The sequence below is a fragment of the Cavenderia fasciculata genome, assembly GCF_000203815.1.
Source record: "Cavenderia fasciculata unplaced genomic scaffold Scf_EU5ZYIE01DZOHE-5, whole genome shotgun sequence".
In the NCBI taxonomy this organism is placed as follows: Eukaryota; Evosea; class Eumycetozoa; order Acytosteliales; family Cavenderiaceae; genus Cavenderia; species Cavenderia fasciculata.
Window position 1 is genome coordinate 232886 of NW_004457644.1, and position 14883 is coordinate 247768.

The 14883-nt window shown below is 35.6% G+C and overlaps 4 protein-coding genes across 4 annotated transcripts; 1 reads left to right on the forward strand and 3 right to left on the reverse strand.

The window, feature by feature from the left end:
* Window positions 1–219: 219 nt before the first annotated feature.
* On the forward strand, window positions 220–4465 carry DFA_09239 (uncharacterized protein; the record flags this gene model as incomplete). The annotated part of the gene is made up of 5 exons (XM_004354541.1): window positions 220–1152; window positions 1231–1603; window positions 1723–1867; window positions 2085–2866; window positions 3216–4465. The coding sequence occupies 5 exons, from the start codon at window positions 220–222 to the stop codon at window positions 4463–4465; spliced, it is 3483 nt and encodes a 1160-aa protein (XP_004354593.1).
* Window positions 4466–4653: 188 nt separating this feature from the next.
* On the reverse strand, window positions 4654–6411 carry cysB (cystathionine beta-synthase; the record flags this gene model as incomplete). The annotated part of the gene is made up of 3 exons (XM_004354542.1): window positions 4654–5969; window positions 6087–6187; window positions 6332–6411. The coding sequence occupies 3 exons, from the start codon at window positions 6409–6411 to the stop codon at window positions 4654–4656; spliced, it is 1497 nt and encodes a 498-aa protein (XP_004354594.1).
* A 589-nt stretch (window positions 6412–7000) lies between these two features.
* Window positions 7001–8372, reverse strand: DFA_09241 (putative transmembrane protein; the record flags this gene model as incomplete). Its single annotated transcript, XM_004354543.1, has 3 exons — window positions 7001–7699; window positions 8021–8138; window positions 8320–8372. The coding sequence occupies 3 exons, from the start codon at window positions 8370–8372 to the stop codon at window positions 7001–7003; spliced, it is 870 nt and encodes a 289-aa protein (XP_004354595.1).
* A 660-nt stretch (window positions 8373–9032) lies between these two features.
* On the reverse strand, window positions 9033–14401 carry serA (3-phosphoglycerate dehydrogenase; the record flags this gene model as incomplete). Its single annotated transcript, XM_004354544.1, has 10 exons — window positions 9033–9919; window positions 10015–10249; window positions 10463–10579; window positions 11614–11821; window positions 11882–12339; window positions 12396–12582; window positions 12646–12688; window positions 12763–13479; window positions 13786–13823; window positions 14337–14401. The coding sequence occupies 10 exons, from the start codon at window positions 14399–14401 to the stop codon at window positions 9033–9035; spliced, it is 2955 nt and encodes a 984-aa protein (XP_004354596.1).
* Window positions 14402–14883: the final 482 nt, after the last annotated feature.

Below are 14883 nucleotides of genomic sequence, written 5' to 3' on the forward strand. Positions count from 1 at the left end.
ATAAATCAAACCAAACCGAAAAAGATCAATCTAGATATTATTATTGTTCTGATGAAGGAGCTTTGGGACTCAATCAATACTTTAGTATATGTAAGATAAAAGATATAAGATATTAATATATATATATAGATATAGATAGAAACTAACTAAAGAGTTTGATTCAAAAAATAAAAGGAATTAAAAAATGAACACAAAAGATGTAATCATCAACACAATCACATGACACAATCACTATTGGGTGAAACCAACTACATAAATAATAATAATAATAATAGCAATGATCAAGATTACAATGTTTATAATAACAATATGTTTTCGTCACCAGAGACAAGACTGACAACATCAACAACAAAAACAAATGAAAACATATCACAATGGTGGAACAATTATCAATTAAATTATATTAATCAAGATCATATTCATCATGTCAATACACAGAGTCATAATCACCATCATCATAATCATAATAATCATCACCACCACCACCATCATATGGATATGAATGATATGAATATGAATATGAACAATACTCACCATCAACAACATAATAATCATGACCAATATAATCATTTAAATGATCATTATACTTCTTCTTCTTCTTCTTCTTCATCATCTTCGTCACCTTGTAGAAATAATAATAATAATAATAATAATAATAATAATAATAATAATCAACCATCATTGATATTGGCTTCATTATCAAATCATTCACAATTAAATCCCTCTTCTTCACCATCATCATATAGTTTATCAACTATATTAAATAGTAGTAGTAACGGTAGTAACGGTAATACATGTCAAAATCATAGACCAACATCACCATGTATTGGAAAAAATCATCAACTTGGATTTATTACAACATTGGAAAGAGTTGTATATAATTTATCGTATGTCACCACTCCAATGTTGTCTGGTTTTGTATTCAAGACACAAGTATTTACAGAAGACGAGTCAAACAATCTCATTCAAAAACTATTCGAGTTGGCAGACCTCTTGTATCATTTCACATTCACTTCTACTTTGGTCTATGGTGGATCACATGCCATCGTAACAAAATTGGTCGTTTTAATTAAATTCTCTCAATCAAGACATGTCATTCTACCCATTGTTAAACCATTATATCAAAAGTTTCTTGAAATGGGTTGTGATATTGTAAGTTAAAAAAGAAAAAAGAAAAAAGAAAAAAAGAAAAGATAAAAGAAAAGAATATTAACTTTTAATATTTTATAGAAAAAATTACATGAATCATTTTTAATTGAAATATCAACATTGGAAAATGAAAGAAGAAGATTATCAAAGATTGATAATCAAAAAAGGTTGAGTAATATTGGAGAGATGGTGGATAATTTAATGAGTGGTCGATATGTTTTGTTGTCAGTTGATTCGATGATTGCTACGATCACATGTTATTCATCTAGTCCCGAGGACACGATTATTGGAGGTAATGGAGTTGGATTCGACCCTTATTTGAGTCGGGTGATGTGGTTGTTTAACGAACGCAAGCTTGACGACAAGCTACTACAGTTTTTGGATCAACCAGTGGCAGAGACGGGATTCCACGAACAGCCATTAAAATATGCCGCCTCACTTTTATTGTCGATTTGTATCTTTTTCCGAAAAAAGTTGCAGATTCAGTGTTATCATCCTGACACGATTCCCGTTACTTTGCGACAGGCTGATTCACCCGACATTCTTTTTATATCGTCAGTGTTGTTTATACAGTGTTTGTATTTGGAGGATGTCGACGTCCGCAACCAAGCACTGGTCAATCACTGGGAGACGTACGCGACGCTACTAGACCGCTTCTCATACGAGCCGATCAACAATGTTGCACGTCGAACACGTCCACATGTGCCGTATCTCACGGGTATATACCGGTTCTTGACGGCCAAGCCGTACCCCGAGTGGCGCTACCTACTCCCCATCATCCCCAGTCTACCACGCGTCATCCCGCAGCTGACAAACGATGAAGAGCTGTTTGACGTGTGTGCAACCATGTCCAACGTCGCTCAGTCACCCGGCTTCTCACTCACAGTCTTTTCCAGTCTTGGTTTTGTTCCCCTCATCTTTAACATCCTTCACAGCAACGATAACCCAGTCGTTCTCAGACCTGCGCTCATGACACTCGGACACATCATCTCATCATCCAACAATTTAAACAATACCAATATCAATACAGCCACCAACAACACTCTTCCAAACCAACAACAACCAACTGCAGTGATCAATAATATTAATAATAATAATGCGACGATTATACAAACTATTATTGGACCAGATTTATTCCAACTCTTACATAGATTCGTTCAGACTACGACAGACGCATCATTTTTCAAGGACATTTTATGGGTCATTTCCAACATTATCCTAGAGGGTAGCCAACAAATCGACAATTGTATAAACTTTGATATCTTTAACTCGATCTTTTATTTATTTACCAACAACAACGCCACCGACGACAACGACAACGACACTAGAAAACAAATCCAACAAATTCAAAAATCAACATTCCTCGCTTCATCACCAAAACATATCATGGAGGTGGTTTGGATCATCAACAATATCTTTCAAACTGGATCACCAAAACAAATATTTACATGTATCCAACAAGGATGTCTCGATGCCTTTGTCCAACTTCTCACCATCCTCCTAGTCGATCGAAAAGGCAAGAGAATCACTCGTGGCATCTACCAAGTACTGTGCCGATGGGTATCTGTTCTGAGTATGATGGTACGAGACGATCCACCAACCATCACAAACACATCGCGTTACCAAACACTTCTCAACAGATCACATCTCATCGAACTTGGTTGTATCGAAATTTTACATCAATTAAAAGCACTTCAACCTTCTCTACCAACTCAAAGTATAATTGATTGTCTTGCTTCGATAGCGTAAAGATAAAAAAAGACACAAACAGATGTAAATAAATAAATAGATTAATTTCTTGGTTTTTTTTAGAGATATGCATCTTGGATGGCGCCAATTTTTCTTTTTTCGATTTTCTTTCTTTGTTTCCCAAGGGCGACAACAGAACCACAAGCCCACCTTATAAGGTATTTAATTCTTTTTTTTTTTTGTTTTTCATCAACAATAGCGAGCACATCGTATTGGACAGACAGTGTTCCGATTCAAGATCAGTAGTGTACGACTAGTAGTTATTAAATTAAATTTATTTATAGATAAAAAAGAAAGATTATTTATTCTTATTTAAGAAATGGTAAAGAAAACATGGCTCCTTAGATATGGGGGACAATTTGAAAGAAAGATTAGTGCAGATGGTGAATCTGTATGTGTAAACGAACAACCGATGGTTATCGAAAAGTTTGGACGTAGAAGATCGTTCCAATACCCTAGTTTTGTGGATCCCAACGTGTTTGATACATATACGATTACACCACAATTCAGTTTCATGTCGTGCTTCCTCAACAAGAGTCTCTTTATCAACAACATCAATGTCGAGAATGGCATCGAGCTTAGCAAGTCGAGTCGTCTCACCTCGCAAGAAATTGCATTTTGGGTGGTCCTCAAGATCCTATTTATTCTCACTTATGTGTTGTCATTCTTCACCCCTAATTTCGTAGCGATTACCGTTGCCATTATCCTCGCCCTCTTTATCTTTGTCAATGTGTTGGTTCGTATCAACGAGACTGTCACTGTCAATTTCCCAATTGGTCCACAAACAGTCGACGGATTTGCACCCATGTCACAACCACCCCTTGCATCCGCCCTCTTGGTGCAACACGACCAACAACAACAACAAGCTGCTTCATTCCAAGCTGTTCAACCAGTAAATGGTCCAAAACAATATCCTTTGGTTCAACCAATCGCTCTACCACCTCCACAACCCCAACAACCACAACAACCATATTATGCTCCTCAACAACAACCATATTATGCCCCTCAACCAGGCCAACAACCATATTATGCTCCACAACAACCAAATCAACAACAACCTGGTCAACAACAACCATACTACCAACCTGCCCCACAACAACAACAACCAAATCAACAACAACCACCTGTAAATCAACAACCAAACCAACAACCATACTATGCCCCACAACAACCAAATCAACAACCAGGCCAACAACCATACTATGCTCAACCACCACAACCACAACAACCAAACCAACAAAAAGCCCCAATGCAACAACAACCAGGCCAACAACCATACTATCCACCACCAATCCAATACCAACAATTACAACCACAACAACCACAACAACAAACACCACCACCTTCATACAACAATATACCACCACAAACTTTCAAACCAACAACTACAACTACAACTGCCACTACTACTACCACCCCACCACCACCAACTACGACTACTACTACTACTACTACTACTACTATTGATGATGCCGACGAACCAACCTTTATCATTCCACTTGATGAACCAGAAGAAAAGGAAGATGCTAAAGCCAAATTGGTTGGTGATAATGATTTTGATTTCTAAAATCATTTAAACTTTTCTATCGAACCATTACCATTAATCTTGTTAAATTTAAATTATTTCTTTATTAATATATAAAGTTAAATAAAATTGTTTTTGTTAAAAAATATACTTAAAATACTTCAAATTATATATCTATATTATTAAAAAGAGATTTGATTTGATTTTTTTATTTATTTATTTTAATTTATTTAAATTGATGGATGCTTTAATAAATAAGTTAACAAATCAATCTTTGTAACGACAGAAGAGATTTCATCATTATCAATGACGATGGCAGAGCTGTGAGTTTCAAAGAACTTTTGGAGACTGGCCAAAGAGGTGGTAGTGTTGATTGGGATGAATTTTTCGCTAGTGTGGAAACGGAACATGACCTTGGAGACAGAGTCGGTTGGGAGAGAACGCTTAGAGGTGATGTATGACAAGAGGTTACCGAGGGTGACGAGACCGAGGGCCTTTTTGTTTTCAGAGATGACTGGCAATTGATCGAAACCGTGTTCTTGGAGCAACTTGACGGCTTCAGAGCAGGTAGTGTTGGCAGTGACGACGATTGGCTTGGTGAGGTGGAGATCGGCGATGGTGGCACCGTGGAACTTTTCCTCTTCTTGTTGCTTGGTCTCGGCGTAGACTGGGTCAACGAATCCATTGTCGACCATCCAGTCGTCGTTGAGATGCTTGGACATGTAGTTACGGATCGAGTCGGCCAAGAGGACGACGCAACGTTGACCTTCCTTGAGCGAGGCGGCAGCCTTGAGGGCACCGACCATAGCACTACCGGCACTGCCACCGCAGAGGAGACCCTCCTCCTTGATGAGACGACGGGCCATGACAAAGGACTCGCGATCGTCAGTCTTGACCCACTCGTCGATGATGTCACGCTCGAGGACGTTGGGGATAAAGTCGTATCCGATACCCTCGATCTTGTAGCTCTTGATTTGTCCGTTCAACGACTCTGGCACGGCAAGGATCGAGCCGTGTGGATCGACACCAACAATCTTGACGTGTGGCAAACGCTCCTTGATCTTACGGGCGATACCAGTGATAGTACCACCAGTGCCGGCTGTGCAGACAACCATGTCCAACTTGCCCTCGCAAGCGGCCAAGATCTCCTCGGCAGTGCCGTCATAGTGAGCAAGTGGGTTGGATGGGTTGGCGTATTGATCCAAAATGTGTGAGTTGGGGATTTCAGCATTCAACTTTTTGGCAACTCCAATGTGCGACTCCGGAGAGTCAAAGGCAGCTTCAGTTGGTGTACGGATGATGGTGGCACCGAGAGCCTTGAGGATGTCGACCTTTTCTTGTGACATCTTTTCTGGCAAGGTGATGATCATCTTGTATCCCTTGATGGCAGCTGCCAAAGCCAAACCAATACCAGTGTTACCCGAGGTTGGTTCAATCAATGTGTCTCCTGGCTTGATTCTTCCACTCTCTTCAGCATCCAATACCATACGATATCCAATACGATCCTTTACTGATCCACCAGCATTAAAGAATTCACATTTTGCAACTAAAGAAGAAGAAGAAGAGAGAAAATAGAAAATAGAAATAGAGATAGAGATAGATAGTTGGTAAATCTGACTGATTCTTTTCTAATTTTGTGTAACTTTGTTTGTTTGATATTTACGCATTTCACACTTGACATCCTTTGAAACTCTGTTAAGTCTAACCAATGGAGTATTACCAATGTTTTGTAAGATATTGTCTAAAATCTTTGGTGATTCCTTTCTTTAAATTGACGAATGAAAAAAAACGATCATATTAATATCTAATTTAAATATACATATACTACAACTCATATGTGTGTATACTACTATACTACTATAAATAACTATACTATTATTATTATTAACTATTATTGATGATACATACACTCTAACGGTATGTGGAGTCTTTTCAGTGGTGTTTGGTTTCCAAGTGCACTTGGCAGGTCCTTCAGTTACGTTTGACATTATTACTATACTATCTATCTCTTTTGATGAAACTGATGATAAAACTAAAAGCTTAAATAAGAATAAGAGTGCGATTCTTTTTCTTCTTCGTTTTGCAGCAAAAATTGATTTTTTTAATTTTCTTTTTTTTTTACAAGTAGAACTTTTACTCTTTATACAAAAAACAACACATCGTTCTCCTTTACTATCTCATCCCCCTAATCTATCCTTTAGAGGGGTGTGATCTATAGTTGCGACATAACACCACGTCAAACCTAGTACAACAGTATTTACAACAATGATAGTATAATATCAAGATTTATTGAAATTTCAATGCACCGTGTCGAGTCACACTGAGCTTGTCGGCTGCATCTCACTTATCAAGAAGGATCTTCATGAATCACCTTGCAAATGTGACTCAACAAAAAAAGATAATTAGTTGCCAATAATATTTACAATAATGTAAGAATAAACATAGGTATATAAATTGGTTACACCACATTTGAGTTTATTATTTTGGTTGGTTGGGTTGGTTGGTTTATGTATTGAATAATGGTGGCATTAATATTAACAACCACCATGGTTATGGTTACTTTTAGAGTTTGTCAATTTAGAACAATAAAGTAGAAATGACTGAAACAAAGACAAGACTGGCCAATGAAGCAACAAGAGTGTTGGAAGAGTTCTCTTCAAGTGGGTAGGTACCACATGGGTAGAGAGAAGAGTGGAGTTCGGTGACTTGACAGGCCGACGAGAATGAAGCACACTCTTGTTGAGTCAAACTGTTGGAAGCATCGACGGTTTCGTTAAAGGAACCTGGAGCTTGTGGGAAAGCGAGATCACAGATGAATGGGTAGTAGAGTTGACGACAGTTAGAGTCATTGTTGGAGAATACCAATGGGTTGGCCAAATTGGCAGCAAACGAGACTTGGGTGGCCTTGTCAATATCGGCAACGTTGGCACCGACTGGCACCATGACAGTCTTTTTGTTCTTCATTGTGCAGAAAGATAATTGGTTGTCAACCTTTACTGGTTCGAGTGGAGCGTCGGTGACGGCTTGACCACAGGCACTAGCTGAAATACTGATGGTACTGCAAGAGAACCAGTCAGAGGTAGATTGGATTTGGAGTGTGCAAAGGTTGCATTCGGTGGCTGGCATGACCACAGAGATTGAGTAGGTGCCAACAGCAGTTGGTGAATCGTCAGTCTTGAGTGTGGTAAAGTTGGCAGTGGTCTTGGTTCCCAAATTAATTCCAATTGTAACTGGTCCAACTCCATCTCCAACTACAACTTGCCATTTAATAGTATACTATAAAAAAATATATAGATTGATAGATATTAATATAATATAATATAATATATATATAAATTATATAATATAATATAAATTATATTTAGGATTGATAAACCAAAAATTAATTAAATAGTATCACACATATACACACACATACATAAATACACAAACTTATGTCAAGGTGTGCACACATGCATATAATACAATCAAAAGATATTTTATCAAATATACTTATTGATTAGTTGTATGTATGTATGTATGTATGTATGTATATGTATGTATGTATGTATACTATAGTAGTTGGTTGATGATGATGATCGATAATATGATAGTTACAGCAGTACTTGGGCAATAGGTAGCTTGAGCAGCTCCTTGTGGTTGACCAGCTCCACAGGATTTAACCTTTGATGGATTAGGGTTCCATGCAGCTGGGACCTTTAATACAGAATGTGACCTATATTACATAGATAGATAATTCAACAATTTTGTGTTAGAATAAAAATCTAGATTCTCTATTTCTCTATTTCTCTGTTTTGTTGTGTGGTCAAGTCATAGTCATTGTCATGTGATGACGATCGCGATCCTATCTGTTTGTTGTTTAATTCTCTCTCTCTTTCTCTAACACAACAACATACTGTACACAAACGATGGCTAATAATAAAAGACTTAGAATTACAAAAGATCTCATTTTTTAAATGAAATGAAGATATATAAATATATATATGTATGTGTATATGTACAAAAAAAAGAGGTAAAAGTAAATAAATAATACTAGCAGTTGGTTGGAACCAATGATGGATTGCGAAAGCTTTGCAGCCTCTCTATCTGGGTTGATGCGATAGCCACAGATGACCGTTTTTAAGTGAAAAATCGGTACAATAAAAGTGGCACCTGTTCTTTGCGAACTGCGAGAACTAACAACTCGGATCAATAGAGAGGAGCCCCCACACTCTTGATATTTTTTGTTTGTTAACTTAAAGGTGTAAAAGTGTAAGAGCGGAGAGTGCAGCAAAGCTTTTGAAATCCAACCCATCGTCATTGGGAATATGAGGGGGTTTCCGCAATTACAATAATGTTAAGATCATCGGACACACTTTATAATAAACGTCACTCGATTGTGGATGATTATGAGATCGACAACATGACTTTTGATCATGGGAAGAGATAGATACTAGATAAAGATATTCATTATTATTATTTTAAATATAACAGTTGTCCATCCACAAACCTAATGGGTGTCAGAGAGACACGTCGATTCACAGACCCACCCCCGAAAATAGAAAGATAGATATTTGTATTTATATGTTATTTATATGTTTATTGTTACATGTTTTGTTTGTTTTAGATTTTAATATAAAACTCTAGTTTTAATTGAAGATGGGATGGAAGAGATTTTCTTTTTAATTTCTTTGGAGGCAGCCTTGTCAACGTCGGCAATGATGTAACCGATTTGTTTGCGGGTGGAGAGGGTTTGAGCAGAGACGTTGAATTCAGAGAGGATAAGATTGATGTCACGGAGCACACCTGGACGGTTTTGGTGAATGTTGAGGATACGATGAGTGTCTGGACGGATGGGCATAGAGATGGCTGGGAAGTTGACTGAACCTTCCGACGAGCCAGCATTGATAAAACTGGTGATCAACTCGGACACTTCAAGGCCAATAGCTTCTTGAGCCTCTTCAGTACTACCACCAATATGTGGTGTTAGGATTGTATTTGGACATTTTTGGAGTATGCATTCCCATTGGTTGTTATTGGCCTCTGGTTCAACTGGATAGACGTCTACGGCAGCCCCACCCAAATGTCCCGATTTAAGTGCTTTGGCCAACGCTTCAATATCGACTACCTTACCTCTTGAAGCGTTCAACAGATAGCTACCAGGTTTCATCAACATGATTTCGGGCTCAGAGATCATGTTTCTTGTTTGTTCGGTGTCTGGCACATGCAAAGTGACAAAGTTGCTTTGCTCGAGCAGTGACTTCATGTCGGGACAAGTACGACTGTTTCCCAACGGCAACTTTCTGGCCGTGTCATAATAGATCACGTTCATACCCATGGCTTCGGCCAACACCGATAATTGCGAACCAATGTGACCGTACCCAATAATACCCAATGTCTTGCCACGAATCTCATGACAATTCTTTGACTCTTTTTTCCAAATCTTATTGTGCATCTCTGAACTACGGTCTCCCAATTTTCTAGACAATGTAATAATCTCTGCAATTATTAATTCAGCTAAACACACATAAAAATAACACACAAAAATACATATTAATAAATATATATGTTTATCCTTCTTTTTTCTTTTTTCTTTTTTTACAAAAACATACCAACACTTCTTGAATTACAAAATGGTGAATTGAAAACTGGAACACCTTTGTTTTCAGCAACTGTCAAGTCTACTTGATCAGTACCAATACAAAAACACCCAATAGCCATGAGACGTTTAGCTTCATTCAATACTCTTTCACTGACCTTTGTCTTTGATCTCAAACCCAATACATGGACATCTTTGATTTTTTCAATTAATTGATCCTCTGATAATGCTGATGTCAATGATTCAACCTATAAATTAAAAGTAATCAATATTGGGTCAGTACTCTGTAATTATATAATATACTTGTGCTTTTTCAAAAAACAAGATACTATTTTTTTTTGTGTTGATTTTTTTAAAAAATGTGTGAAGAGGTGGTATTGTATCATTGCATTGAAGATCACCACTCCACACATGGTATTTTGAAATATGATATGATATGATATGTAATATATTTAACCTACATGAAATCCTTCTCTGTTGAATAGATCGATAGCAGCTTGATGAATATTCTCAACTAATAATATATTAATCTTTTCCTTTGGATAAGATGTTTGTGCTTCTTCTGTTGTCATCATCTTCTTTTAATTTAAAAAAACTGTTATAATGATACAAATAATAAAGGATAAAGTAAGTAAGGAGGTAGATAGATAGTTGACAATGAGATCACCGTATGCATTGGGGGTTGGGGAGGTTGATTTTTTTTAAAAAAGGGCGGTTACAGACAATTGTATAAATCTAAACTATTATTATACAAATAAACTACAAATAAATAAATAAATTATCTCTTCTTCTTTTCTTTCTTGTACAAAAGGATGAATGACAAATAATCTAACGACGGTCAACGACTCTTTTTCAGATGATTGTTCAGGGGAAAATGGGCAATACCTTTACTCTGCAAGGGTCTCTACCTGTCACATGGTATTTTTAAATTAATTTATTTTTAATTTCAAAAACTTGTGCCGCAGTGCCTTTGCTCTCACAAAGATTCGCTTTTTTGTGAAGACGGATCGGCGTTGGGAAAATAAGTTTCGTCATTTTCGTCAAAATGTTCCCGTTTTTGTTTGTAGGTTAGGCGAAGGGGTCAGGTCATCTCTGATGACTGTACAACAACTAACCACTCGGGTGTATCTCCTATCATCTGTCTTCTTCTTCTTTGTCCAGGGATCAAAAAAAAAAAAAAAAGAAAATCTCTTCTTTTTCATTCTTTATTCTTTGTTCTTAATACAAAGAGAAAGAAGGGTTAGGGATTATATAATGATGATATTAGTAATTTATCGAATTTATTATTATCATATTTGATGTTACTAAATTAATTAATTAATAAATTGGAATATGAAGTAGGAGGTGGAGGAGGTTGTATAGGTTGGTTAGAGAGGGGGGGGGGGGGGGGAGTTCTTTTCGGTATTGTGGTAATTATTATTATTATTATTATATTCCAAATCCAGTATGAAATATTATTCTACACTTTAAATGATTGTTGATGTGTTTTTTTTTTGTTATTACTTGATTGATGTGAAGGTGTGTGGAGGATTGGAACAAAAAAAAAAACCATTATTATTATTATTATATAAATTTAACCAACAAAAGATAATCTCCAAGAGAAAAGTGATACACTTAAAAGGATAAAAAGAATCCAAAATGTGAGAACCGAATATTTTGCTTTAAATTTCAATGCTACCAGTGTTGCAGTGATAGCCAATCCAAAACCAAACAAATAAGAATACCATTTGGCCGAAGTTGGACGTGGTAAACTATTTGCTTCTGAATATGAACTTGGACACAAGAATATTAATTGGAAACAAATCGATGGGAATAACATTCTAAAAATATAAAAAGTAAGTATACACGCATACAAATATTTTATATTTTACTACACATACCCATAAACTCTATCACATTTTGACCAAAAATCGACTGGTTTGACAACTGAAATGACAGGAACTACAATACAAATGATGACTAGGATGGATAACATTACAAAATTGATTCGACCAAGAGTTTCAAAGGATAGAGTGCTCTCGGGAGTTTGGGCATAGCATTCATAGTACCAACACGACCCACACCCAAGCATGTCGAGCTTTTTCATTCCACTACCAATGATGCAGACGAGAATGCCTTGAATGACACCTCCTACACAATCCGATGGGTAATGTACTCCAAGATTGATACGCGCAAAACTACTCGCCAGAACCATCACCACAAAAAGTATTGGCATCCACCATTCAATCGTGTCTTTTGATCCTTTATAATACCATGATATCCAAACTACTGCATAACTATATACCACTGAACATGTTACTGCTCTTGATGGGAATGATGATGTTTGATCTTTTTTCATCTAAATAGAAAATAAATCAATAATGGAAGTATATATTTATACTTTTGTTTACATACGGTTTTAGCTCTTAATACCATGTATGGTCTAAATCTCCAAAGGAATCTTTTTGGAACTTGAGACAAGAGAGCAAGGAGGAGTGCAAGGTAGGCAAATTCGGTTGCAAGGGCATCATGGCCAATAATATAAAGGAAAAAGGGAGCTGCAATGGCAATCTCAATTGCAACAAGAGCAGTAATGAACAAACTAAAATATTTTAATGGTTGATTGTTGTATGTCTGACAGAAACGAATGATGGGATCGTCAAACCATCTTAATTTCTCTTCTGCCCAAATTGGGAATAACCAAACAACTATTCGAATAAATAATAATAATGTTAATACATTATTAATTGTGATTGACTTTTTAAAAGTTTGATTTACATACACTTTTTATGATGTTGTTTTGAAAGATTTGCTTCATATATTTTGGCAAAGTCTTTGGTTGGATTAAGAGGGGTCTTATCGTCTACAGAGGGACTATAGAGTGATGAATGGTGTGAATCGGTATCCAAGAATCCCTCTTCGTCATCTTCATCTATACGGTTTTTAAGATGATTATTGTTTATAATGGCTGACATTGAATTTCTAAGATTATTATTTTTAAATTTGTTTATATTATTATTATTGTTGTTATTATTATTATTATTATTGTTGTTATTATTAATATTAATATCTTCGTCTCGAGGTGTTAGTGAATATGATCTATCGATTGTTAAAGGATTGATTGCGTTATTATTATTGTTGTATTCTTCGTTATCGTTAATGTTATTATCTTTATCGCTGTTGTTCCTTCCTCCAAGACTCTTCTTTCCTCTACTATTTTCTTTGCTATTGCTATTGCTATTGCTATTGTTATTATCGGTATCTTGTTGGTTATTTAAAAAGATTGATGAGGTTGGAGGATGAGGTTGAGAAGAAGTAAAAGTTGAATCAAAGAGTGAAAATAAATCGTTGCTATTGTCTAGTTTTTGTTGTTGTTGTTCTGGTGTAGTTTCATAGACTATTGAATCACTACTGCTTCGATATGAATTCCTATTATTCTTCTTGTTATTAAGTTGTTCTTTACTGTTATTATTATTATTATTGTTGTTGTCAGCCACTTCTAATGATTATGATAGAATATAGCAAGCAATTATTACTATATCCAATGTTATTTGTTGTTGTTGTTATTGTTGTTATTGTTGTTGTTGTTGTTGTTGTTGTTGTTGTATAAAGTATTGTATTATCCACAATCAAACCAAATCAACAACCAATCAATCAATCAATCTATCTAGATATCTATTCTATATATTTATACAGTCTTATAATATTATTGCAATGACTCTCTCTCTCTCTATTCTGTAATGATAAATGAAATGATTTAAAGATGTGCAATCAATCAATCAATCGGTTTGTTAGTTTATATAACTATATTCATTCGTCTTGTCTTTCATTCCACATATGTCTCTATATAATATATAATATATATCATGTGGTATGGTATGGATGATAGTTACAATATTGATATTTGATTTGTTGTATTGGTACTACTTGTTTAGAACACTTCCTTTGTTGTAGATTTTGATTGTATTGTTATTATTGGGTTGGTATTACAGAAGATAAAAGATAGAGGATGTGTTATTGTTGTCGTTGTTGAATAGGAAAAAGAAGAGGAAGAAGCAAGCAAACAAACAACACACACAGATAGATGATATGATACTAAAATAATTTGCTACAATTCTGTATCTCTTGACCCAAAAGAAAAGAAAAGATGTTTTTTTTAAAAATTATAAAATTCACTGTTCTTGTTGGGTTGTATCGTGTTTATCTATCTATCTATTTATCTATCTATCTATTTATCTATCTATCTATCTCTAAATACAATAACTAACCACTACTTTACTAAAGATGGGAGAACAGTCGTTGTTTGATTAAAACTAACAGGAGAGAGGAGGAGGAAAGGGGGGTGACGAATTTTACCGGATTTTCTCAGTCTCACTCAGTTTTTGGCTACTTTGCAAACAAGAAAAGAGAGTGGATGACATAATCAACCTCACCACCAGAACAAGAGGTCTGAAGTTAAAGTATTTACCTTGCTCGTGACCTTGAACTTCTCATCGAGTTCGCATCCATTCACAAAAAAAAACATTCACAGATCTGAATAATATCTATTTATCTATCTTGCAAGATAGATAGTATTGTGTGTTTACTCAAAAGAGAGAAATTGCGACTGATGATGATGATGGTCATTAACTGATATTGTACACTCACTCCCTCTTTGTTTAAAATAAAAAGGATATTTCTTCTTTTCAAAGATATTATGATTAAAAACATGTGTGGTAGGTCGGAGCGGAGCATTCTTCGTCCATAAACAAACAAAGGTTCTTCTTTTTGGTTCCGTTCTTTAAAACAATCTTTTTTGAACAAGTTTGGAATATCTCATGTAGGTAGACACATCTAGCTAGATCTATTTAAATGTTTAAATAATAATAATAATAATAGTAGAAATATTATAACTTTAATAGTA